Consider the following 26,967-nt stretch of genomic DNA (forward strand, 5'->3'; position numbering starts at 1 on the left):
TAAAAGAGAGAGAGTCATCTAAGGAGATAATTCTTTACCTCATATAAGCAATCTTGAAGATTTGGCTTTGAAGTTTATCATTTAGGCTGAAATTACATCATATAACTATAAACTGTATACAGCCAACAGGAAGAATGAGTCATCTGTCCCCATGTGCATCTCTTTCTTTGTCCAGACTAAATATCTTTCCTCTTCCCCCTGTGATATGAGGGATGAGCTGAACTTGCAATATCTTGCTGGTTTATTCTTTTTTAGCTCAAGGAGGAACTGCCCCTTTGCTGTCAGGTCAGCCTGGACTACAGGGACTTCTTAAGATGCCAGCCTAGTTTAGTGATGAGGTAACATCCCTTTGTCACAGAGATCCTCAACATTTGTTTGGCTGAGGAATTCCCTCATAAACTGGGAATGAAAAGGTTTATTAATACAAATATGTGAAGAAGTTTGACAATGGTAGTGTTTTTTTCGTAAGAGTATGGTTAAAAAGCTGCTATCTTTCTGACAAATCTTTAATCCTTTGGATGCAAAAAGGACTAATTAACAGAACATGGTCAGATCATATTCCTGCATTAGGTGGAATAAACAAAGGATCTTTACTGACTAAGCTACTTCCAAACAGTCTCCCAGGTGTTTGTTCCCAGTGCTGTGTCTTAGCTGACTGCCATGCAGAGGGTGAGCAGGACAGGTTAATCAAGCAAGAGTCTCTTTACAAAGACAAGACTGAGTTAATTGCGTGCACTGCAAACACTTCATATTCTCTGAGCTTCATTTTTGGCTGTCCTTACCAGCTGAGAGGAGCTGCAAGCCTGGAATGGACCCTCTGAAATCCACTGTAGTGAGCAACAATAATTTATGGAGGGGGAGTACAAGTGGTGACAGTTTGCTACACTCACAGGTTTTTCTCCTCTTGATAATTGATGGAACCAGTGTAGTCCAAAGACTACAGTGTTTGTAAGTGTCAGCGATGACCTGAGCATTCCAAGCTTAATTTTTGCAATGGAAATGAAACTCTTTGCAATGGAAAACATTTATAAGGAGAGGTAAAATGTTCATTGCTTTTATTTGGCTTAATGTGTTACATAGAAATTGAATGAAGGGTATTGTCAGTCTTATCTGCTCAAAAGATCAGTTGGCACTAAATACATTTTGTTTTCATAGAGAAACATTAATTGCCTTCAATGAAAGCAGTGTGTGAAACAAATTAGCATTACCTTTTTATCTGCAGTAAGGTATTACACTCTTCAAATAAATGAATAACACTTGCTAGCATTTTGCATTTTTGTTAGCAGTTTCAGTAGACCAGACAAGGTTTGGGCAGAGCATCAGCCCAAACTCTGCTCTTGCCAATTACATACAGCTTTTTCAGGTTATCAGTGTGGACTAGAACTCTACAGTATCTTTGTACTTGCTCTCTGAATAATTCCTGTCTCAAAGATTGTCCAAATTGATGGGTTTGCTTTTATATGGCAAGTTTCACTGAAGAATCTTAGTGCTGATATAAGTCTTGTTTCACAGTCTGCCAGCTAGGGTAGACTATTCCTCAATTTTTAAAAGTAAAAATGAAGCAAAAGGGAAAATGCTGATTTATCTCACTGGATATATATAAAAATATAAACTTAAGGAAAAAAGAATTGTGTTAAAAGCATTAAACCATGAACAAAATTTATTAAAACAGTTCTAGTTTAATGCAGTGATGTTCTTTATTTCCATGTTTGACACACATCTCTTTGACTCGATTTTCTTTTTATTTCCATTTAGGACGTGTAGGAACACCTCATTTTATGGCTCCAGAAGTGGTAAAAAGAGAACCATATGGGAAGCCTGTAGACGTTTGGGGTTGTGGTGTGATCCTTTTTATCCTGCTAAGCGGTTGTTTGCCTTTCTATGGAACCAAGGAAAGATTATTTGAAGGCATTATTAAAGGCAAATACAAGGTAAATGACAGCATACCTGAACCCTTTTCCAGTGAGACGAGCTCTGTTGGTAAAATTTCTGGAAGTTGATTTTTGTGTTTAGCCTGATTTAAAGCTTATGGGAGTCTGCCACACAGGAAGAGAGATGATTTTCCCTCCCCGGTCTGTCTTGTACCTAATGTGTTTTGTATCAATGCTAGGAATTACAACGTGGAAATACTTGCTCAAATGAAATAATAAGTCTGTGTTAAAATCAGCCCTTAGTTGTATGTTGAGCCCAGCAGGAAGACATGAGGTTTAGCTGTGAAGTAGAAAACAGTGTAACCTCAGATTTATACCCATTTAAATTTTTTGATCAACTAAGAGAACTATCATAAACATTCATCACCATATTGCCTTGATTTAAAACAAAATGCATGTTATTGCACAAATGCAGGTAGGCATTTTTCTTCTTAGTACAGTGTGTAGTAAAATGCAGCTGATGGTTCAAAAGGAGCCACTTGCAACTGAGAGCAGGTCGGTGTGCACAGAAGAAAAGCTGTCTCACAGCATCAACCTCCCAGATCATGTGGAGACAAATTTAAAGCTTCAACTTCACTGTTGCTGTGGGTTTGTCTAAGATCAGCCTTGCTCTACTTTGTAACCAAGGTCATACATGAGCTGTGCATTAGCAAATTACAACTGGAAACTCCTGTGTCTGTGTGATAGTCTGTTTTGTTCTATCACCTTAACAGCCTGCTAAAATGTGACAGGAGTGTTACTGGACTTGGTCAGGAGCACATATTTCGTTCTTCAAATTCTATATTCCTAGAAACAGCAGCATTTCTTCATGGCACTAGTTTTGGGATTGCACAGACTGACAGATGTACCACTTTATGGAAGATTTCTTTATGGAATCTTTTAAGCAGCTAACGCCTTCTGGAAGGGTACAAGTTAACTTCTCTATTTTAAAAAAACAGTTATGACTAGCACATTGTGTTCTCTTAGTTCCTTTTCTGTTCCTGTTTCCACAATAATATGTCTATTCAGTGAAAATCCTGTCAAATTTGCAATTACCTTCATTTCATTAGAGCTGAAAAAGAAATTTTGAATCACAGCTATAAATGCACATTTCATAGCCAGATAACATTGCTGAGTGCCCCGATTCAAAGTGATCATTTGTTGTAAAGACTGATTTTAAGTAAAATGGACATCTTTAAATGACCAGATTGTAACTTTGAAAGGAGTCTGGTTATAATTTTGAATTTGCATTTAGTACTTTGTAAAATTATCTGTCTATAATCTAAATAAAACTTAGCTTCTTCATAAATTAAAGAAGTACTAGAAATACCATAAGGATATAATCCTCTATATCACATAAAGAATTTTCTTACTTTGGTATGGTTTTATCAGGTGTCCACCATTTTGACTGGTTGGGCACAAACCTGCATATGCACAAAATGAAAATATATTCTAAATCATCCTTCACATTGTATCTCCTAAAGATAAAGTTCTGTTCTGAAAGTGTTGCAACTGCCTGTATTGTCTTGTCCTTGTGTGCTTTCCTAGTGGAGAAACTTTACCTGTTGTGAAGTTGAAAGGAATTTATTGGAAAGAGCCATTGTCCATAGCATCTTCAGGACAGGATCAGAGTAGTTCACAACAGGCATTATCTTCCTCCCTTCTTACCCAGAATCAATGGCATGAAATTGTGGGTTGAAACAGATGAATTCTCATGCTACATATTGATTTCAGGAGTAGATTTAATGTCTGCATTTATCATATGCATAATTAACAGTCAAACAGAGCTTAATTGTTTTTTGCTTTTTCTAGTGAATAGTCAACTTTTATCTGAGCAGAATGTAGACTTGGTAGAAATTATACTGTAGTTATAATACCAAGGATATGTCAGGCTTTATGTTTTCAATTTTTATGCCATTTCAATAGCAACTAGTGTACAATTTATTACAAGTTATTAAAAAAGTAGACATTTTCTTTTACGTTTATTACTATGAAATGTTTGCAAGCACCAACCGCTGCTAAATCTCTGCAATTACTTTACATAAAAAGTAGGTTTTTTTCTACGTTCTTATTACTAATTTAATTGGTTTTTCTTGCTTGTAATCAGATGAATCCTAGGCAATGGAGCCATATTTCTGAAAGTGCCAAAGATCTGGTACGCCGCATGCTTATGCTGGATCCAGCAGAAAGGATAACAGTGTATGAAGCACTGAATCACCCCTGGTTAAAGGTAGCAAAAGCAGCTGTTTATATGCCTGTTTCCTCTTCAAGGGAGAAAAACATTTATTTCTTTTTTTTTGCTGAGCTTTTCAAAGTAGACATGAACGGTACAAAGTGTGTGATAATGTGCTTTAAATGCTTTGTAGGATTAGAGTCTGAGATTTTGATAATTGCCAGGCTAAAACTCTTGTTTGAGAGCAAACACCAGCAGCACCAGAATGCAGGGAGTAGGGCTGCGTAGCATAAAGCTTAAAGAAGATGTTTATGTGTCTTTCTGTGGCTGTCAAACTCCAGAGGAGTAATTTCTGATCTCCTTTTCTCTCAGTCATATCTAAACCTCTTTCCTGTTACTTGCATAGTCCTGCAGTCTATTGCAGTAGGTTATGCTACTGAGCTGTGCTGCTTCCTTTCATTAGAGTCCTGAAAATATCCCACCAGAGGGAAGAAAGTAGTGGAGTGTTGCTCCAAGGCCACTGTGACTGCATAAAATCATATGACATCTGGCAGTCAAACTATTTTTCAGTGATGGCAGAACTTACAACACAGTTTAAGCCAGTGGAAGAGTACTTACTGAACACTGAAGATTTACAACAGGAGCAGGAGAAAATACACCTGTAGCTTCTCAGCAGTCCATCAGTAGTCTGTGCTAAACATTGGGGTTGGAGAATGATGGGTTGTGCTGCAGATACAAAAGGTGGCAAGTACTGGCTCAGAGCTTTGTATTTCCTTTGGCAGAAGGTGATGAATTAACTATTTTTCATTGTTATCCTCTACTTCTTTTCTATAGTGGATGTCCAGGGTAAGAGAGTCATACTATCATTAGCTTAAACAGGGCACTTATTTTGAAAGGGGGCTAATCTGGTGTCTGCTGCTGGACTCTTTATATGCTGTACATGAGACAAAGAGAAACCCACAAAAAAAGAACCTGGGAAGAACGGGATCATATGCCCTTCTCCCTCCAAGTAATTCATGTAACCACCAGTGAATGGAGTCACTCTTCCACTTCTCTGCTCTCTTTCTGCCTCTGACTCCTGTATTCCAAGCTGCAGAATGGTCTACCTTTTAAAAGGAGGTCAGGAGTGTTCACCTCTCAGAAATGACAGTGGTTAAGGCAACTCAGAATTCTGACTATTGGAAAACTGCAGGTTCAAGCCTTTCCACTCAAAAAGAGCCAAAGTTCTGTCTGTCTGTTTATCTGGGACATACATAGTGTGTCAAATAGCAAGGAGTATGGAAATGAACACCATGTTTTGGTATCTCAGATTATCATGCAAACATAGATGATCTGTTTTAACCTCCTTGTAATTGGACTTTTTTTTCACTTTGTGAGCATACCCACATTTAGATGCCAAAGCTAGAGCTTGGTTGAGGATCATTTTGGCAGACAACCTGTCATTTTTGTTGTTTGAGCAACTCAGCTGATTAGGTTTCTTAAAACCCAGTTCTGTAATTTGAATGTGCAAGCTCTTCCTGTGCAGCTTTATGCTTCTGATGTCCGTGGTCTCTTTCTGATCTTGTTATTTGTTGGAAATGACGTGAGCAAATAGGTGGTTTAGTTTATGACAGCTTTGTTTCCAAGCTCAGGCCTGCAGTCTAACCAGTCAGTCCTCTCATTTTTTTGTCTGCAATAAACTGCCTTCCCTGCTGACTCAGAACTTTCTAAAACCATTTATAGATAGGAGCAAATACAGCATGAGACAGAGACATCTTTAGTGGCATAAAGAGACTGCCGTGGTTTCACTCTGATTCAGGAGATGCATGTGACAGACACATTAAATTAATGGTTTTATGTAGCTTCAGGGGAAAAAGTTAGTTGGCTGCCCAAGTTTTGCCCCTTCTGTCACTGCAATTGTTCATTGGCACATTTTTCATCTTTGCCTACAGTGGAGAATTCTTCCTTTACCATCCCCTGGTACCACCAGCCATTGAGTTGGCACTTCCTGCCCTGTTGGACATGTACCCCACCTCCCAAGCTTATCTGAAGTATCAAGCACCCTGTAAAAGAGTCCTTGAATGTGTTGCTTCACTGGGGTTTGTGAATTCAAAAAGCAGAACTACTTTCTGCTTGCCAGCTTCAAAGTTCAGTGCTAGACAGACTGACAGCACAATAGTAAAACAAAAGACTGGGGTCTTACTACAAGGTGGGAAACAACATTAATAAATAGAAAATATCTCTGGCCCAAGTTAAAAATTCTGTCAAAGTATTTTAATCCCTCTTAATCACTTTAAGTTTTCCTTAAGTTGCAATAAATCCTCAGTCTCCTTAGGATACTTACGAGATGTCACATTTCTTGTCTGGTTTCTTAGTGTCAAGAGGATATTAAAATTATTGTATTTATTTAATGTTCTTTTGGTGTGTTTTTTGTGGGGTTTTTCAAGGAGAGAGATCGCTATGCATACAAGATTCATCTTCCAGAAACAGTAGAACAGTTGAGAAAATTCAATGCAAGACGAAAACTAAAGGTAAACTGAATGTAGTGTTAAAAGAATATAATTACACAGCTCAGATTTTGTGTGATACTTGATTCATTTTAAAAGTGCTAAGAGAAATCTATGCTTTGAAGTCAGCAATAAAATAAAAAGTTGCAGCAGGACTTCACAGACGTTTGTTGAAATGATGTCTTAGAAAGGCTGTTTGTCCTTTCTTTCTTAGTGCAGAGTTTTCAAATTTCAGTGCAAATTGTCTGTTATCAACCCAGGTGTATATGAGGTCTTCATCTTCAATCAATTCAGTAATTCTGTGTAATACGAATTACTGGAGAGAATGGTGCAATCATGTCTGTTATTGTTGTGTTACTTTTATAATAAAAGGAACATTGTAATTTTTAATGTCTTTGTTGAAGAAGAACGAATACATGTTCTACAGTTTATCCTATTTATGTTTAACTACATACTAGTTTATTTCTTAGCCATATTGAAAAGAGCATTAACATTTTAGCCCAAAACAGCATCATTTCTCTTCAGTTCCTGTCATGGGATGTTTAACAGAAACATTTCTGAATTCACTGAAAGGTTCAGAAAATTATGACAGAGGTGTGGAGCATTACAGTTCATGGGCTGTTTTACAATTTGTAATAAAACTCAGAATCAGGTATTCACATTGAGCTGCTGCTTTGCAAAAGTTTAATGTAGCTGATGATTAGGGTGCACAGTTGCCACAGTTCATGAACAGCTCTTTCTTTTTGGTGGTTTGCATGCCCAGGTAATACTTCCATTAAAATGCTAGCTAGTACATTTTAGAATATGACCTGATTCCTGTTCTAGGTGCAGTTTCAGATATTTCCCACATTTCTTCCTGGGGATGCCACTATGTTTAGTTTCCTGAGCTTTTATACCTTCATTATTTTTTTATGCCATTTTATCCGAAGCCGTGTTCTGCTGTGTTCTGCAGTATGTTTCATGAAATTTGTCCATACTTCCGTAACTGTGAGGCATTAAAACCTGAGTGGTTAAAGTGTGATTTACTTGAACAGGTAAATATATCTCAGAGCAGGTAACCATTTTTCCGGTTTTGTAAATTCCCCTGTAACACTCATTCTGGGACTCTGAGATTATCTGTATGACTGTATTACTTTTATATTGATGTATTATGGGTGTCAAAGCATTCTAGTGCTGTCAATGTCAAATTATAACAATTTCTAAAATAAAAACATAGAGTTTTGCTTTAAAGAGTGAATTTTTATACCTGCTAATCCACTCAGTCTAGATAAAAGATAAAGAGATTAGTTATTTTGTTTACATTGTACTATAATGTAAATTTATGCCTCATAGTTATTATTTCAATATGCATTCACATAAAGAACTGTTCTCATGAATCCCCTTGCAAAGAATATTTTTACTGTTCATTAGTGTATGACCAGCTCTTCTGTTAGATATGGTCACTGATAACAGGGAGGCAGAGCTGAAGACTTAGAAAATTTGTTTGCTCTTCACTGGGAAGGTCAACACACAAGAGAATTCAGGAGATTGAGTCATCCAAGGTGTCTGGAAATGTTTCATTATCCTTCTTTGTGTAATTTAGACTGTGTGGGTATTTTTATTCAGGGGGCAGTACTAGCAGCTGTGTCAAGCCACAAATTCAACTCCTTCTATGGTGACCCCCCTGAAGAGCTGCCAGACTTCTCTGAAGACCCCACCTCCTCAGGTATTTTAACAGAAAGTGTGTTTACTGCAGTCAACTTGTCTTAAGTCTGTACTGACCAGAGTACCAAGTATTTACTAATTCTTTGGCATTCCATAAAATTGAATATTAAGTTAGCATTTACATGTGAAAGAATAAATAATTTTCAGTCATAATGGCATTCGTGACTGGCAAAAACAAAGAGAAAATCTCTGCACAGTTTTAAGCTTCTACAGTAATTCTGTCTAATTTTTTCATTTTTTTTCTTGTATGTACATTTAATTACAAATAATGCTATAATCTCAAATTTCTCTTCCTATTACTTGAGTATAAAAGCTTATTGAAATTTTGTTCTGAATTCTTAGGCAGGAGCTAAGTTCTCATACCTTAGTAATAGTTATTTATAAAAAGAAGCCATTATGTACCAAAATTTCCTGACCTCCTGTTTTGGAGAACAATGATTAAGGTGTGTCCTGTTTAAAGCTCACTTGACAGTATTTCTGACCCTCATATCTTCAGAGGGAGACAATACATGCATCCAGGGACCTCCCAATATATTTCAAAGGGGAGGATAATACTTGTGCTGTGATCTAGGCCTTGGATGGGACAGTGACCTTACTCAAGCAATCCTTTTGTCCACAGCCCATATTCAGAAATTTAAATAACTTGTCAGTCCCTAAACTAACACAGCCCTGTCTTAGTTATGTGTCCTAATTTTGACATAACATTTCTCAAAATATTTGCAGCGCGAAAGTCTGGGTTGGTCTGTCTGATCTAAAATTAGGATTTAGGATCAATTTAAATGAACCTTTAAGAAAAACCTAAGTCCAAAAGGACTGTCTTTATTTTTCTGAACAACTTAGGAGTACTGGCAGAATATTTTAGCTATGCACTGACTTTTCTAGAAGACATTTCAGGAACTTAATTGTGTGTGTTGATCTGCTGTGTGATAGTTCTCTTTCCCAATATTTTTATGGGTGAGAGAATTGCATATTGACTTCATATATTAATTATTTCTTTCCTTCTGTTTCATATGAGCAAGTAATTATTATAAATAATTTCAGTGTCATTAATATAAGAATTACATGCCCCATAAGAATGGGGGCGACTTTTTTTCGTTGAAATTTTCCAATTTCACTTCTTGGAATTCAAGTTCGAGTACTTAAGGATTGCTTTGTCCTCAGATATGAACACTGCTCATGATTCCCATAGAAATGAATGAGAATCTCAGATCATTTATTGCAAATGGGTAATCACAGCCTTATGGCTTAAGTTAAGTCAGACAGCTTTTAAATACTTGATGTACTTGCAGTTAAGGATCCACCTATTCTTCTAAAGAAAGAATAAGTCAGTTTTACTTCACCTAGAACTACTTGCAGTGCCTTAATTTTTGTTTCCATCTACTTCCCCCATTTCAGTGGTGAATGGCCACCAACATGACTGGCAGTGGCAACTTTTCTAATCTGAAAACAGCAGTTCCTCTTTCCAGTTTCAGTCTCACATCAACAGGACATGTGTCTTCCTCAGTCATGTAATTGCAGATATCAGTATACAGAAAAGTTACAAGTTCTATTTTTTTCCTGCTCACAGAATACTTGCACGCAGTGCACATGTGAATTGTACAGAATATCTGTGCTGGATCCATTGTTATCATGTGTTCATCTCTGAAATAGCTGAAACCAAAGCTTGGGTTTCTCAGGAAGGCAGTTATTCTCTAATCTAACATTGTTGGTTGGACTCATGGGGGATCACAGTGATCAGGAAACCATCCTAAGTGGATGGTTTTCATTATGTTTCTCTGACCCACTACTTTAGCTGATAAAATATTTAATATTGAACACTGAGCCTTGCAAGAAAAGATACTACAACTCTTTTCAGCTTCTGAAGTTCCTAGATATGGAAGTCTGTTTTGTTTTCTCTTCAGAAGTACACTAATATTTTAAACATTCCTATCTTGTAGCATGGGTCTTGTGATGATTCTAAAGCAGTTTGTAGAAATTAAACATAAAACTCTTGAATTGCAGTAGAAACTTGATTATCTTAAGGTTATTTAAGTTTCCTTCCTAATGTCTCATAATGTTATTCCAGATCATAAACTCTTAATGAAGAGCTTTTAATATTCTAGATGTGGTTGCCAATTATTCCTCCCATAAAATTTCATTAAGCTTATCATTGTAACTAAATGATTTGTCAGAAACAGGCAAATACAGAACTCTTACAGAGATAAATATATAGAAATATAGATGCTTATTAAGTTATGCAAATTACATTTCCTGTCCTCCAGATCTTTACAAACACAGAAACAGAAAATTTCAGTTCTCTCTTTTTTCCCCAATTAATCTAGAGGCGTTCTTTCTCAAAGTTTGGAAACCTGGGGTTGCTGGAACCTTTGAATATCTTCCTCTACTGCCAGAGTATTATCCTGGGATAGGAAAGCACTACAGGCAGCAAGTCAGGTGACTTTTGTAGATGCAGAATCACAAAGGATATTCTTGTTAGAGCGCTCTCCAGCAATGGTCAGCAAATTGCATAGCTGAATTAGATGGGAATGAACAGAGATAAATTTCATATAAAGTCAAGCAGGTTTTTTTCTGTACACATCTTCCTTTCCTTTGTACAGTGTTAATAACTCTTGGTTCCGACCACTGGGTAGTCTGTTTCCTCTTTTGTCAGTAACCATCCTCTGAAGAACTTGAATTAATCCTGCTGTCATCCTGTTGGTAACATGGCAGAAACCAGTCTTGCTGAATTTTGAGTGTGATAAAACCTTTTAAAATATTTTTAAACTACAATGCTGTTTTATTGCTGACAGTCTGTTCAGTAACTTCTTCAGTAAAGCCACCAAGCAGCTCAGCTGACAAGCTTTCTGCAAATGGTTTTCTCTAGGATGTAAAACATTTGGCTTTCAGGTTGCCTGTCTTCAAGACATTGTAATATGTGTATTCGCCAAGGCAACAAATGTTTTGGGTACTTTTAATATGCTGAAACAAACATAAATCAGAAGTTAGCAATCAGCAGCCCTAAAGGCTAAATCTGTCACAGGAGAAAAACTAGCCCAATAGGAAGTATTTGAAGTGGACCATGAAATACATAAGGTGGCAGGAAACAGTGTTTGCTCTCTGCTGCCCTTCCCCATCTGGTTCCCTCTGCTTTCCTGCCCAGTGCCTGGCCCTCCTACCTCCTGATTGCACATTAGCTCTAGACAGGATTTCCTCTCCCTCTGTCATATGCTGGCCACTTGTCCCCCAGCAGAGAGAACAGCCATACAGTTTTCAAGTATTTTCATAACAGGGTCTCAGGGTGGGGATTGAACATCACCAAGTGTTAAAGCTTTTAATTTTTCCTTCTTTGGCTTCTTGAGGTTTGACTTGAGAAGCTGAATTGAGGATGACTGTTTTGTATGGAGTGTTAAGTAGATTCAAAAGGGTTAAGTTTTCAGGCCAACAGTTAGAAAAACTGATAAACTGAAGAGGGTTTTTATAACTTTTTATTTCCAAAAGCTTTTTGTAGCCACATTTTCAGAACTGAGTCAGTGATGGAGTTAAGCCAGTGGATAGTCCATAGTCTTTGGAAAACTGCATAACTGACTTTTAATTAAAGCAAACCTTACCTTTTGGTTGAAGGATGTTACTCTCTGATGTCTGCTGGGATTGCTTGGTCTGTGGCACACATTTCTGAGCTATAACTAACAGGTTTCAGAGCGGCTTTTTGCCACAGACAGTTCTGAATTCCTGTAAGGGATCCTCTCGAGCTGTGTTTCTGGGTAACCACAGAGCGAGAGAACAGCCTGGGTGGCCAGATGTGCTCCTGTACCTGTGCTAAGCAGGGGCACTGCTGCAGCACTTCCTGCACTGGTGTGTGAGTGCTGAGCTCTGTGGTCACTCTGGAAGCAGATGAACGTAGAAGCAGAGTTTTGCACTGCACACAAAGCAGCCACACTGAGGCTCCTTCAGCGCTTCTGCCTCATTTTCTCCAACTGCAAGGCACAGATTCCACATACAGCATTGCTTTTTGGTATTTTGTTTCAGGATTGATGTGTGCAAATTGAAATTTTCATTCTGTTCTATTTTGTCAGACTCTATTGTTGTGTCAAATGAGTTGTTTTTAATGGCATGAGATCTTGATTTTCAAATTTGATAATAATAATAATGGGAATTAAGCTAAATCTCTTAGTCTTTCAGGGTAAGGTCAAAGTATATGTATGGACAATTTGTAACTGTTTTCAACACACATGGAAGTAGCTGAACTCACAAGTTAGAATGGCTAGTAGATTAATGGGATTTAGAATTCATGAAATATGGGCAATACAAGCCCTTATCTTGAAACCCATCAGTTTCATCAATATGAGTAAGAAAAAGAAACACTTTTGTTATGCAAAAATTACCAGTGATTTTCTAAATATTTGCAAAGGGTGTTGTGTAACTTCTTAAAGTATGAGCTCTTGGGGGAAAAAAAATACATTCACCTTTTAATTTATTCTTATTAATTCCTTCACTAGTATTACAAGCACAGCTGTCAGTTTTGAGATCATGGGTTTGTGTGTTTCCAATATTCCATTATTAACTTTATGATTTTTCAGCTATTGATTCTTTGCTCTGGTATGTTTATTAAAAAAAAAAAAAAAGGCATAAAGACACTGTTAATTAAAATTTTAAAAATAATAAAATAATGAAGTGGTTGTATTTCTAAATGGTTCTCATAATGTTTCTCACTGAAACTTTTGATTTCAATATAACACTGCTAAATTTTGCTTATTAAGTATATTAATATGATGTTATACATCGTTTGCAGTATGTTGAATTATTTTATCATTTCACCTGTTACAGTATTTTTATTAGAAATCTCTTTCTGTCCATGAGTTTTTTAAAATAGTTTAACCAATGTTGGAAAAAGTCTGGTGTTAATAGACCTCTAACACTGCATCCATGTGCTGCCTTCCCAATGCCAAGTGTGTGTTTTCCTCCCACTCCAGTCTGACAGTGCCATTTGCTTCACTCATAGAAACCATATTAAAAACTGGGGGGATCTTTGTCACTTTGTTGAGACTCTTTTGGGGCTAAATTAGTGCACTAGGTTGCAGCTTTATAAATCGCTTGTTCTGAAATCTTCATACTGTTTGTTGTTTGTCCAAACGCTGCCTTCCTTCTAGGACTTCTAGCAGCAGAAAGTAGGTATCCCTTTGTTTTCCTTTAAGGCATATCAGTCAGCTATGGTGTGTGTCTTTGCATGTTTAAAAATCTGCTTTCTTTTGCTTCTCTTTGCTCTTCTCAGTTTTAATACTGCCTGTTAAAGTAAGATTGTCTGGTATTGACTAAATCTGTCTACAGTAAATTGTAACCGACAGTATAATTAAGCAGAAGGATGATTTCCAGGGAATTCTGAAGATTCTAATCTAGAGGCAGTATTAAAATCACCTGAGTTTTGGGGATTTTTTTTCCCAATATTTAATATTTGCAACACAACTGAACTAAAATTTAGTTTTCATTGAATTAATAAAGTATACAATATTTTAGTTTTGCATTTTCATTCCAAAATTGTTTTCATGGACTAATGGTTTTTTTCTCCTACCACCAACATATACTGTAATGTTAGTAAATATTATATTCTTGCTCTACATTTGCATGAACTTTCTTGATCCTTCTGTGTTGATGTGATATCTGACCTATGCATATACACTGTGGATACGCATACACCTGATTTCAGTAACTATCCAATATGTGTCTCTTCAGTGAAGGAATGTTGTTAGCATGTAGGGAGGAGGTTCTGCTGCAAGGTAGCAGCACACTTTGTGAGAGACTGGGAGCACAAGCACTTCTAAAATCTGCAGACTATACTAGACAGAGGAGAAGGTGTGAAATTCTAGGCCCTTTGATACAAACCACAAGCATTTCAAAAACAACTAATTCAGCATCTCCGAAAACAAGCTGTAAAAAGTGGGGGCTTCCTGCAGCATTTTAAGACTTGTAGGCTAACAGCTCTACTTCTGTCCTAGGTCAGGACATGTCAGCAGGACATATGTCCATGTCTCCATTTCTGATCAGTCATGGATTTTGTGGTTGTTGTTGTTTGGTTCATTCTTTTGATTTTACAGGTTGTGGGGGAAGTTGTTCCTTGTGCTCCGATTTCCCCATCTCAGAATGCCTGTCCAGTAACACGAGAGTGAAATTTCAATGGATTTTTATGTAAAAGTTTTGTGATAGTTTTATTTTTCAACAGTTGTAGGGGAAAAAAAAAATGCTCATACAGAGCCTGTGCCATGATTTTTGGGTTTTTGTTTGTGCATAGAGAGTTTTCTTCTGCAAACTGACTGACTATAATGGAGTGTACTGCCATCATGCTGGTCAGAAGGGGGTTTTCAGATATTTTTGCAATGACGAAGAAAGGGTCTAAGGAAGGGATAAGCCTTGGTTAGTCATTTAAATACCACTGTACAATCTTCAAGGTACAGCTGCTTACCTATTTATACAATATAAAGCATAGTTGGAATGAACAGGATTGAAATGAGTGGCTAGTGTCATGAACTTCATTTTATGTGATTCTACAAATCTAAGGGATTTGATTTTGCCAACGTCTCTTTAATAAAAACATGCTATTATTATAATGGTTATTATAAGTTCTGCAGAGTTATTTCCTGGCATAGTAATTGCGGGAGACTGGCAAAAAGGTCACAGGTTTATAGTTTTGTGTTTGAACATCAGGCTTCCTGAGTTCTGAGTTTTCATTACTCAGAAGAGGGTCTATGACTGAGCAAGACTTAAATGAGCATTTGTAATTTCAGTGTTAAAAAATAAATCAAGGAATTCTTTTGCCCTCTGTCAGAATGTGTTTGCAGTCAGGATGTAGTCTGTGTTTTGCAGCAATATCTGAGTCTCTTTACCTAAACAGTTACTCAGTTCTGCACTGTTGCAGATCACATATCACATGAGAAGAAGTTCCTAATTCTATTTACTGCCTGTTACATAACAGAGGAAGCCAGTTATACCTGCCTGGTGTGCTGAGAAGCCTCAGAAAAGCAAACTTTTGGGATGTTTTGTAGTGGGGTGAAACACTACTGCTGCAGAATATGTAGGAAATTGTTGGAATGGTATTCCATATTCTCTTTTACTCTGTTCTGGGGAGAAATAAGCATCTCCTCTGTACCTTTAAAGTTCAGTTTCTCTAGTCAAACCACCTTTTCCAGACTAGAATAGCTGGATGCCTCATTATAGTAACAACACTACTTTACCAAAGCTTTGCCTACTTCCAACCTGATGAACCAGTGTCTGTTAGCAACTTCAGGTGGTAGTAAGAACACTGTATGAGAACTGCAGAGTCTAGAGACAGAATTCAGATGTAGGAGAACTATTTCTGAATGGCCATCTCCAAAAATGAGGTAACAGAACCTGCATAAAATACCTGTGATAACTTGGACTACACACTGGGTAAAGAGAAAATCCCAAGTTTGTGCCTCATAAAGCAAATACGTCTCTCTGATAAATAATAGATCTACCTCAGTAGGCAGAAAACTGCTCAATTCATCTCTGTCTTCTCAGAATTAATTTGGTATGATCCTTAAGAAGTTATTCCACTAACCATACAAGCATTTTATGTGCTAGTACTGACTGCAGGAGACTGTCATAAGCATTCTGATGTGGTTTTTCTTCTTTTTAGTATATGACAGCTCATCGTTTTCAACTTTTCAGCGTTGGCAGCCACCAGGAAACTGAATAGCTGCAGCCATCCTTCTTTAGGTATCCTTATGGGAATACAAGAAGGACAAGGTTGTGTGCATGGCCCAGAGTGTCACTGCTCCTTTGGACACTGAGATCATTTACTGTATATTTACAGCAGGATCCACAGTCTTCTCACAGAACCATGTTTGGTGTGGATTTTGTTACTGTTTCTGCAGAGAAGAGTCTTCTATTTATATCACTGGAATTGCAGCCTTTCCTGTGCAATTGGATCTGTTTTTATAGTAACTTAAGGTGCAGGGTGAGATTCATCTCACCCAGAAGTTGGGGCTGCTTGAAAGTTCTGGGGCAGTGAGCAGCATTTCCTAACAAAGGTTACTTTATGGAGTCTTAAAAAACAAACTAACACAGCCAGTCAAGTTAGTCAGCTTCCTTATTTTTCCTGCCTTACTAATATTTATGCATCATTCTAATTTTGATGTTTCTAGATTCTGTCTGTAACTGCTGCAGACCATGAGAAATCTGAGCTTTTAGCTTGTATGACTAATAATTCATTTAAGTCCTTCCTTTATCATTTGTGCTGAGGCTAAAATGGGTGCACTTGCAATGTTGAAAGGAGATTAAATCCTATTTCAAAAGGATATAAGCTGTAATTATAAATACTGAGTGCCTTTACACTTTCCCCAAAGGTTAGAAATTTAGCTTGAATATGAATCTTTTTAGAAATAGGTGTGCTGTAAAGGTTGGTTAATTTTAATTTATGTAGTATCTCTTCTCTGAATTTAAAACTCTACCGGAAGGTACTTCTGGTCTTTTTTAACCAGTTGTCTGTAACAAAGAGAGTTCAGGTGTTCACAAAAATTGTTCTGTCACTTTTTTTAAGTGCTAACATGCTGTCAAGATATTGCTGCTATGCCATTTTCTCATGCAGGTGCACATTATTTGTAAATAAGTGAAAGGCATGACAGTAGGTGAAGCATAAGATTGTAGGTAAAAAAAAGAGCATAAGGTAAAACTGTCATCTTGAGGGATTAACAAAGTCACTGTCAGAAAGTCCCATCAAATTTCTTAAGGACATTCTTGGAAACTTTATTTTACAGCCTTCTATTCCATGTGAGCAATGGACAGGAGAAGAAAAGACCGAATGATCAAACCCTAATTTTTTTGGAATTCCCAAATACTCAAGAGGTTGTTGAGATGCAAATATTAAGAAATCATAACTTTCATTTCCATTTCAAAGCCCACAAAGTATTCCACAAAATAAGGTTTGCAAAGTAAATAGTACTGTCAAATAAAAAATGTGGTGGTCCAGAGCATTTGGTGTTTCACAGTAACACAGCACTGCAAGCAACTTTGAACATACTGGTTTCAGATTTGGCTCAGGTTTTGGTGGTTATGAGCAACAGTGAGCAGTATTAGAGACTCTTAAGATATTCAGGCCTCTGAAGTGAATCTTCTCTTGAGTTTTCCTAAAATACTCCAAATACACAGAAAGAGCTGTGAACACAGAAAAAGAAGCTTTGCTTGAGAATAAAATAATTCAAACTCTGAGCATGACAAGAGCAGGAATAAAAGAGAATTTTAACAAATTTTCTCCTACCAACTGGATCCTGGAAAGTCAAGCACTTTCCTTCAGGCCTGCAGATCTCTAAGTCCATCAACCTTTAAGTGATGTGCTGAACATGTTAAGGAAACAGTGCAGTGCTTTTTGGGTCCCTGGTTAGTTGTTTTTCCTTGCCTTTGTGGCTTAGCTGTGATGTTTCCATCCTCTTACCAGCAGATCCCCAGTCCTTATGTTTTCTCAGGTTTCCTACTATGTCTCTGGCAGAGGAATGTGGATGGTTCCTTTCAGCTGAGCAGCCTTGTTCATTGTCAAAGAGGAAGCAAATTTTTCTCTTTTTCAGTGCACCCAACCTCATGCACAGCAACTACTAGAAGTCAAACCATTTATTTGCTGACAGCCACAGATTTTTAAAAGAACATAAATTAGTACATCAAACAGATACAAGTAGTCAGACACACTTGATGGAAGAGAACTAAGGAGTTTTACTGCTCCTGAGCCATGAGTTGTGAGTGAGGGGGATACTGTGGTTCTCAAATCTTGTTGTACAGGGAACTGTGAGGAGAATCCTGGGCTGAGGTTTGTACTAAATGTGATGCAAGAGTTTCTAGATTTGTAATTTATTTGTCCTTCTAAGCCGTGAGGTTGCAAGTCTTGTATAGTAGCTTTTGTGTACTTTATGTTTATTCCAGTTTTTCAAGGTTTTCAGAGAAATAAGTTAATTTAACGTGTTTCCTTGGGGGGTTAAGAGGGCATTGGGTATTTTGGTTTTATTACATTCTGAAAATGCAGTGCAAAAGAGTTTGAGTTGAGGAGGGCTGGTAAGAATTGTTCATGCAGTGGGGGATAGAATTTCAAGGAATGCAGCAATTTTTTAGGTATTATCTGTCTTTTCAAAAAGACACAGGCAAGCTAATAAGTAAAGACAATAAGCATATTGATGAGAAATTAGTGAAACAGAGAATGTGTAGAATTCAGTATCCAGAATTAAGAATTTATGAAAAAGCATTCAGCATTTCACTGCCAGACACCAGCATTGTTGCAGACTCTGACTGGATATGTTGCCCTCTTTCCAGATGCTTTTATCACTGTAGAAAAAGTGAAGACATGCTCTGTGTGTGTTGAGATAAGCCAAAGTTGGCATTCTAGTAAAGCACACAGGTGGCAGCCACCACTGATACTCTGATTTTTAAAGGAGTTGTTTCACACAGAACCACTGTGGGCTGGTTTACTGTGGATTTGTGTTTCTTTGTCCTCCCTTGCTGAGAGTTCAGCTTTTCCTCATGGACTTCCACCTTCCATAATGCCTCCCATTTCTCCTTTTTGTCTCCATAGCTCTCGCTCCTCGCTCACCCCCATGCCATATAAAAATCATCCCCATCATCCTGTGACCCAAAACAATGCCCTGGCAAAAAAGCAGCAAGTGCTGTAACTGGGTGGGAGATAACCAAGCAAGCAGAACAAACAGAACAAAAACACATTACAGCCTTGTTTTTGTCCCCCAGAGGACTCAGCAGTCCCTCCCTCTTCCCTCCTTTATCCCAATGCTGATTTTAAAAGTATTTTTGAAGCATAGGTTCTTCTTGATTTTACTGATGTTTCAAATTTGGTTTCAAAATAATTCTGACTGATATTTCAAAATTTTACAGTATGTATTTGAAATTGGTCAGCAGTTCAAAAAGAGAAGAAGGGAAGGTTGGGGTGGGAATGGTGAGGACAGGCCAATAATCCAAGTCACTCCATAAGACATCATTGGAAGCAAGGCTAAAATAGAACAAAGCTGAGCGTAATAAAGTCAGGTTTTAACCTCTCTCCCATTGAGCCATTTCTTATGTATAATTACATTATCTGTGAGCACTGTTGATATATGTAAAGTTTATTCTGTGAGTTTTCCTGTTAAAACTCCAACTTCTTTAAGCTCCTGTTCCAGCTGTACCAGATGAATTGAAAGTTTCCTTTTCCAAAGTTCAGTTTACCATGAGCCTTTGCTTTATTGATTTTTTATTCTCTTTTTTTTCCCCTGTCTGTTGCCCCATAGGAGCAGTCTCACAGGTGCTGGACAGCCTGGAAGAAATTCATGCACTTACAGACTGCAGTGAAAAAGACTTAGATTTTCTTCACAGTGTTTTCCAGGATCAGCATCTTCACACGTTACTAGATGTAAGTTTTCTGTGATAAAAATTTGAATGTGTTCCTATATCTGTTGTTCATTGGATCATATTTTGTTTTATCCTGAGCATATTACATTTCTTTGTTTGATACAAAAATTAATTTATTTAACAGTAGAATGTAAGAATCATCCAGCACTTTATGCAAAAATACATTTTTAGGACTGTAATATAGAGTATTTTAGAATATGTAAGTGATTAAGAGTTTGAGTTAATAGGTTTGCTTTAAAGTAATTCATCAGAACAGCTTCTTTTTCTTTTAATAAGGGCTAGATTTTAGTTTTTATTTTAAATGTGAATTGCAACTTCATAACTGTACATATTCTATTTTTGTCATTATTATATAGTGTATTAATCTTGGGCCAGTTCTGGGTATATTTTTACAAGTATGACATTTTTTGTGTGAAGCACCAAGGTATGCTCATTTCTCTTTTTCACTTGGATGTGGTATGTAATAGGCTCAATCATCTAAAATCTGTATTGCTCTGTGGTTCTGGAGAGCTGTCAGTCCATAAGACAGCAGAGTCTTACTGGAGTGCCAAAACACTCATTGAATGACAAATTCAAAAGCACATCATGTTGTCAGTGACTTTGTATCTACCCAGCACTGGGGTCGAACATAAAAGTCAAAAAAAGTAGCAGAAAAAAACTTTCCCTGGTGTTTTTTTTTCTGGGATGTGTGGATACTTAATGTTGAAGACAGAGGATTTGTTTTTCAGACAAGACTGGCTTTTTGTAAAGCAATCTACACATTGCACTGAGAAAAAACTCGAGGTGGAACCAACTGCAGAGAGGCACCTCAGCAAGTGCTGTGACACAGCAGTGGCAGATCTGCAGAAAAAAGCAGCTGGCACTGAGGAGCCAGTGCAGACAGTTCTGTGTGTCCTAAGGGCCTTAACTTTATGCCAGTGGTACTGCAGTCCTACGGACTGAATAACCACTGGTAGGTGAACAGCATCTTTTATTTTAATGTTGTTTGAGAGTAAATATGCTCTGGTAAAACTGCACAGTGAAAAATAAAGAATGGTACATGGGCATAATGAGATTAATTTTAAAAATGCACTCCTGGATCAAACCAAAATGCTTGTGTGACCTCATGGATGATGACCATTACTATGTCTTAAACTGAACAGCTCAGTGAATATCACAAATCTAACAAGCTGTGTGTGGTTTTTACCCAGTGAAAGAGCCACGGGAGTAGGAGTCATTCGAGCTGTCTGATCTGCAGGTAGATGATTATGTTTGTAGAGACTTTAGAGAGTTTCTGAAAAATTACTGAATGATGTAGTTCCTCTGTGCAGCTTTGCCAGGAACATGAACTGATTGTAAACAGTGCCACAGGTCCTTTGGTGTCCAGACTCTTTAAAATGTAGTGAATGATTTGTACACTTGTTTGATCAGTGACATGAATTCTGTGCATTCTTCAAGTTTCAAGGATTCCAGTCCACACATCCTTCCTTCTGGAAGTGGCCCCAGCTGCTGGGTTCTGAGCTGGCCTGTGTGGGAACACAAAGCTGCTGGCAGAGCTTCCCCACAGCGCAGCTGCGCCTGGGACTCGAGGAACCAGAGATAGGAGTTGGCTGCTAAATGGTGATGGCATTGCTCTGGCACAACACTACAGTTCTAATCTTTGTTCTCTGGTACCTGTTTATGCACTTTACATCAACAGTCATTGGATAAAATTACACAAAGCACACAGGAAGAAGGGCCTAGGGGCTCATGACTTTCCTGAATTGCATCTCCAACAACTCATCTTTGCAATTTGCATTAAAATATGCATCTTTTTTTTCCCAGTTTAAGTTCATCTAGCTTCTGTCCCAGATGCTTAAATTACTCTTCTAATATGGCATGCTGCAGTATTGAAAGGTGCTCAAGTAATATGAACAAGAAATAAAAAATCTGGAGAGGAGTAGAATAACATGAGTGTAATAAGAACCATGTGTCACTCATGCAGAAAGGTTTTAGATATTTATTAACCATTGTTATGTTATCTTACCACTTCTTGGGCTTTGGTAAACCACATGGCCTCAGTTTCGGTATTTTGCTGGATGACAGGTCTGCCAGACATTAACTCATGCTTCTGCAATGCTTTTGCTTTTTTTTCTGCTCTTGACAGTACCAGTCTGGTTCCTTGCACTTCATGACCTGTTATTGCTGTAATGGTAGCTTTGCAAATAAGAAAAACCAGCAGTGAATTCATACAATTTTCACATTCTTCATCACAGTGATTCTCATAAACAGATGGGGATATGTTTAATTGCACCTTATAATAAGGTATCTGTGAGAACAAAATACCATCAAGAAGCATTTTTGTTTTATTATGCTATGTGGAAGGGGGATGATAGAATCTTCCCAAAGATACTTAGATTAGAAAAATACAAAATAAAATTCTGAAAGAGTGCAGTGTCCCGAAATAGATATTTCAAAGACTGAAGCAAGTTACAGACAGTATTATTTGAAAGGGCAGCTTTTTCATGTCAGTAACTTGAATGTGGGAGATTGGTTTCTGGTTTTGTATCAATACTATTCCAATTTCTTTCTCAGACTTCTGAAAAAATCACCACTTGTACTTGGATGAAGTTCTGTAAGGGAAACTGTTTATTCCTCTCAGAGTATTTGGGGTTATTGAAGCCACCAGACAAAGTAACCTGTAAAGCATTATATCCTATTAAGTAGGAATTTTCTAGTCTGTTGTGAAGTTGTGGCTGTCAGTTTGCATTAAACTACTGTTCCTCTTCTGTGGCCATTTTCCAGAGTTAAATTTGTTCTCGTGTTCCTACTCTTTCTTAAGAGTTATCCTTATTTTTAGATTAAGCACATGATGGTAGATCATGCCTGATGCTGAAATATCTTATTTTGTCTCTGAAATAACTCTTTTTTTTGAAGGCCAAAAAAGAAAGGACGGTCTTTTTGTTAAGGGTGCAAGTTACCAATGTATTGGGTTTTTTGTTCAGATCACAAAATGTAAGTCTTCTTTCTCAGTAATTCATTGACTTGGGTATTATGAGGACAGGCACCTCTGAAGGCCACAGAAGGCATCATCCCACTGATTGTTTTTAATTGATTTATTTGTTTAAATAACTGTCTTAAGACTCTCTTCCAATTTACTTGGGGGCCAGAGGTGTTCAAAACAAGGGGAAAAAAGGTGCCAACTGCTTAGAAAGTAGTTTATATTCACTCTCAGCCAAATCCTGCAATACACCAGTGTATTCTGATGTGAATTTATTGAATAGTTTCATTGTGTGGTTTTTTTCATCATTTTACAGATTCCTATTATTTGTGTTGGGTGGGTCTTTTCCTGCACAGAAGTTACACAATTTATTATTAAAAACTTAATTGTGTTTACTGCAGAAAGGCCCTTCTAGAAACAACCATATAGAAAGATTCACTACCCAAAGAAAATTTGTTGTTTAATATTTGATTTTTTTGGGGTTGTTTTTTTTTTTTTTGGTTTGGTTTGTTTTGTTTTGTTTTGTAAAAGAGTAACTTTGGTTTGGACAGATTTTTCTTTTTTCTTGCTTTTGTTAAATGTGTGATGATCAAAATTTTGGTGGATGCTGTAGGACATTTCTCTGTGTCACTTAGAATGTCTGAGTTTATGACTACATAAAGCTTTACAGACTGTTTCATTCCAGTACCCAATTTAGATGATAAAGAATGCAGTACAGTATATAAATAACTTCATGGAAAAACAGAGTTAAGTAGTGAAAGCAGTTTTTTATTACCATTGTCAGATTTTTAGAAGCCTTATCAAATGCTTGAATTAAATTCTTTTTTATTGACTTTCATGAAAGACATCCTGGGAGACACTGCTGTCCTGTGTCAGCAGGACTGATAAAGAAGGTGGAAAGAAATGTGAAGAGGTTACTAATTTTGGAGGCATTTGGTGTTTTGTATCGTGGCAAAAGATTTTACTTGAGTGATTATTTGTTTTGAAAAGCATAGTGGGCTTCAAGGCTGTGCCTAGTGGGGAAGGGTTTTACACATTATGTTTCATCTCTATCAGTGCATCAAAGGAATTTTGCTAAAATGTAAACCCAGGAGCTGCTGTTTTGTGCAGCTGCTGCCATTGAAGGAGACAAGAGAAATCGTTCTCCTGTTGAGTGGAGTGCTTTGGTCACCTCTGCAGGGCCGTGGCTGGGGTAGTTCTGAATGTAGATGTCGCTTGATTTACAAGTGAGATTTTCACCCAGCAGGAGAACAGTATCAGCTTTTGTGTGGCTGGGGCCTCTCTGTGCTGCTGCCTTTGTCTGCATCTGTCTGTCCTGAGGCAGAGATAGTTCTCTAGGCTGATGTCTTTCGGCTGTTAATTTTAAAAGTTTGTTACATTATTTTCATAGATGGAGTCATTGAGGTAAGTGTTGTTATTTCTGTGATAGAAATGTTACAAGCTTTCAAGAAAGTTTATTTTACTTTTTGCTGGTTTAACACACTACACACGTATGGTTTTAACTAAATGAGGTTAAATAAATTTTGCACTAGTCATTTGTATCATATCCATGTGTGCAGACAGTTCTTTCTTTCTGAGTTTAATTTATATTCACAGTGCATATATTTAAGGCATACTGATTTCTCAAGAGAGTCTTCTGTGTCTGTTATCCTTTGTTGATCATGGTAGTGTTTCTCAGGAACCTGCATCTGTGCACACTTCAGAGTTTCCTTAGGATTTCTTTTGAACTCTGTCATCCAAACAGATTTGGTCCTGAAGTCCAGACTTTTAAGGAAACATATTTTCTCTTTTGCTAGAATGAATGTTGTTGGAACCTCAGTTTAGCTTCTTACATGGTTGGTTAAAGCTTTCTGCTGGGTTTATTTTGGTTTGTTCTGTTTACCCTCCCTATCTGGATGTTGGCACAGTAAATCTGAATGTCCTTTGTAAAAGTTTCAGTTATTCAGCAGTGTCCAGGCATGGCTGATACTATAGTTCTTTCTTTGAATATGCTTTAAACTCTTAATGCATTTATCTCTGATCTGCTCTTTTCTGAGAAAAGTATATTATTTTAACAATTTTAATGTATACTTTGGATTTTTTTTTTAAAGGCAAAAAAAAGCAAAAACTATTTTGATTTTTCTCTTCAAGATGCTTTCATTTCCTTCTATTTTAAGTCATGAATAGACCGGTGGAATATCTATCATATGATGTAGAAAATAAAATAAATCAGCAGTTGTGTATAAAAAGTTTAAATATTTTCCTAGATCATCTAATTTTACTGTATTTTGATTTGAATGAGAATGACTTTCTATGTGAATCACATAGTGGGATTCAAGGTTTTTTGGATGCACACTGGTCCTTGCCCTCTTGAATACTGATTATGTCAACACTTATGGGGGAACATGTTTTAGTGAAACCTGAATGCTTCTCTTTTGCAAAAAGAGATCACAAAGTGTGTTACAGATGTTGCTTAAAATCCTTCAGAACATGTTATGCCGAAGTGAAATAATACTTTATCATTTTTAAAACACATTGTTTTTCCTATCTTTAATTATCCTTTATTTCATATATTTGTAAGACAAAAATACATGGAAAATATTTGTTAAAAAAAAGAAGAAACTATGTTGGCAGGAAGGCACCTTGCTATTTGGGGAATCAAATCTGGCTTTTATCCCAGTGCAGAGGCAGCGTGCTCAGCCCCAGGGAGTGGGAGGGACTGTCCCACACTGCAGTGGGAACTCCTTTCCCAAGCAGTGTAGATGGAACAACGACCAAGCCTTAGGGAGAACTGTGTGAAGAATTCCTTCAGCAGGTGGGCTGGATCATCACCACCAGTGCAGTGCATTTGTTCTCTAAAAGGTAACTTCTCTGGAAGCTCTGTCTGAAAGAACACAAAAAGCAGAGGCTCTTCTGGAATTCCTTCTGCATTATTTCATAATCATTCTCTAAAATATTTTCCATTTTCATCTTCCTTCATACCTTTGCATTTCATTTTCTCTCCTGCTGGGATAGGTGGATCACCGTGCCACTCACCATCATCTCATTATTTTCTTGTTCTTCCTGTTCCTCTGCCTTATAAATTAAATGGGGGATTTATTTCACATTTAGTCCTCAGAGCAGAAAGCATTGTTGTTCCACATTTTTATAGTATATTATAGTGATAAGTGAGTGGGTCTCTTAAACCCAAGGCTAATACAAATATGAACCAACAGTTACTTTCATATTGATTGAGAGTAATTTTTGAGAAATGTATGTATCCACCACTTTCCAACATGCAAAATTCTGGCTCAGTTTTCATGACACTGTGAGAGTTACTTTGTTATGCTTAACCTGTTTTCTTTCTAACTAATACTCTGTCATTTTGAGTATTTATAGGCTTGATACTGATGTGGTGAATCCTCAAGTGAAATTCAGCTTGATAGTGTACTTGAAATGGGAACTGTAGTACTTAGCCCATACTTCTTGGCCTAATGTCCCTGTGTAAATGGTGTGTCATTGTGTCTGCCTGCACCAACATCTGCTCCAAAAGCATAAATCCACAGATTTGATTTTTTTTCTTTTTTTTTTTTTTTTTTTAATGTGGAACTAGAAATTCCCATTATTTCAGTGTATTTTTAAGTTACTGGGCCCCAATAAGTCAAAGAACAGTAGCACTGTATTCCTGGCACTTGTGAAACATTTAATTAACCTCAATGATATTGTCTGGGGATAAAGAGGATCAATTTCATATTTAACTTTCTACATTTTCTTCTTCTTACATTGTGTGTAGTTCAAGTTCCTTTTTAACCATAAGGGCTACCTGTTGTGTTTGGGGTTTTGCCCTTATAAAACTTAAGATTCTCAGATTTATTATTTCTCCAGGAGCTTGGGGCCTGCTCTTGAGAAATGACAAAAATAAAGAAATGCTACAGCACCTGGGCCACAGTCCACAAATCTTGAATAGTACTTCAGTTTTGTTAGTGCTGGGAGCTTAACTTTGGAATGATACTTCAGCCTGCACTTAGTTTACATTAAAAAACCCAAAGGCAATGTACAAGCAGCCCAGTAAGCTCTGCTTCTGTCTCTGAATTCAGTCAGCCCTCGCCACCTCCTCCTTCTGGTTCTTCAGGTAGTTGGCTGGAGCATGTTGACTGTTGTAGGGATTGGTGTATTTTTAGTCTCAGAATATCCTTGCAGAAAATTTATGTGAATAGGGAGAAACAAAATAGTTGTTAATTCCAGTATTAGCACCTCCTGGTGCAAGGTGTGCTCCACGTCACAAAGCAGGGGAGGAGCTGTGTTCTTGTTAATTATCGTGCATTTAACACAATCCCCCTAGAATGAGGTTCGTGGTCATTAGCATTCTCCCTTCAGGGTGATAATCCAACCCTGACAAGGTAATTCAGC

The 26,967-nt window shown here is 37.3% G+C and overlaps 1 protein-coding gene across 16 annotated transcripts in view; it reads left to right on the forward strand.

Annotated features, from left to right (window-relative positions):
* The window catches only part of CASK (calcium/calmodulin dependent serine protein kinase), a 188,004-nt gene that overhangs the window by 114,727 nt on the left and 46,310 nt on the right, over window positions 1-26,967 (forward strand). For 12 of the 16 annotated variants that reach the window (XM_042034653.1, XM_042034663.1, XM_042034689.1 and 9 more), the window contains 6 exons: window positions 1,756-1,931; window positions 4,018-4,140; window positions 6,510-6,593; window positions 8,175-8,274; window positions 13,400-13,417; window positions 19,520-19,641. In XM_042034653.1, coding sequence (XP_041890587.1) covers window positions 1,756-1,931; window positions 4,018-4,140; window positions 6,510-6,593; window positions 8,175-8,274; window positions 13,400-13,417; window positions 19,520-19,641 — 623 coding nt within the window. The remainder of the gene's footprint in view (window positions 1-1,755; window positions 1,932-4,017; window positions 4,141-6,509; window positions 6,594-8,174; window positions 8,275-13,399; window positions 13,418-19,519; window positions 19,642-26,967) is intronic. The other 4 variants (XM_042034671.1, XM_042034705.1, XM_042034775.1 and 1 more) reach the window with 1 other exon arrangement.

The sequence above is a fragment of the Corvus kubaryi genome, unplaced genomic scaffold (genome assembly GCF_017639235.1).
Source record: "Corvus kubaryi isolate FWS band 111438036 unplaced genomic scaffold, C.kubaryi_AGA036_p1.0 133, whole genome shotgun sequence".
NCBI lineage: Eukaryota > Metazoa > Chordata > Aves > Passeriformes > Corvidae > Corvus > Corvus kubaryi.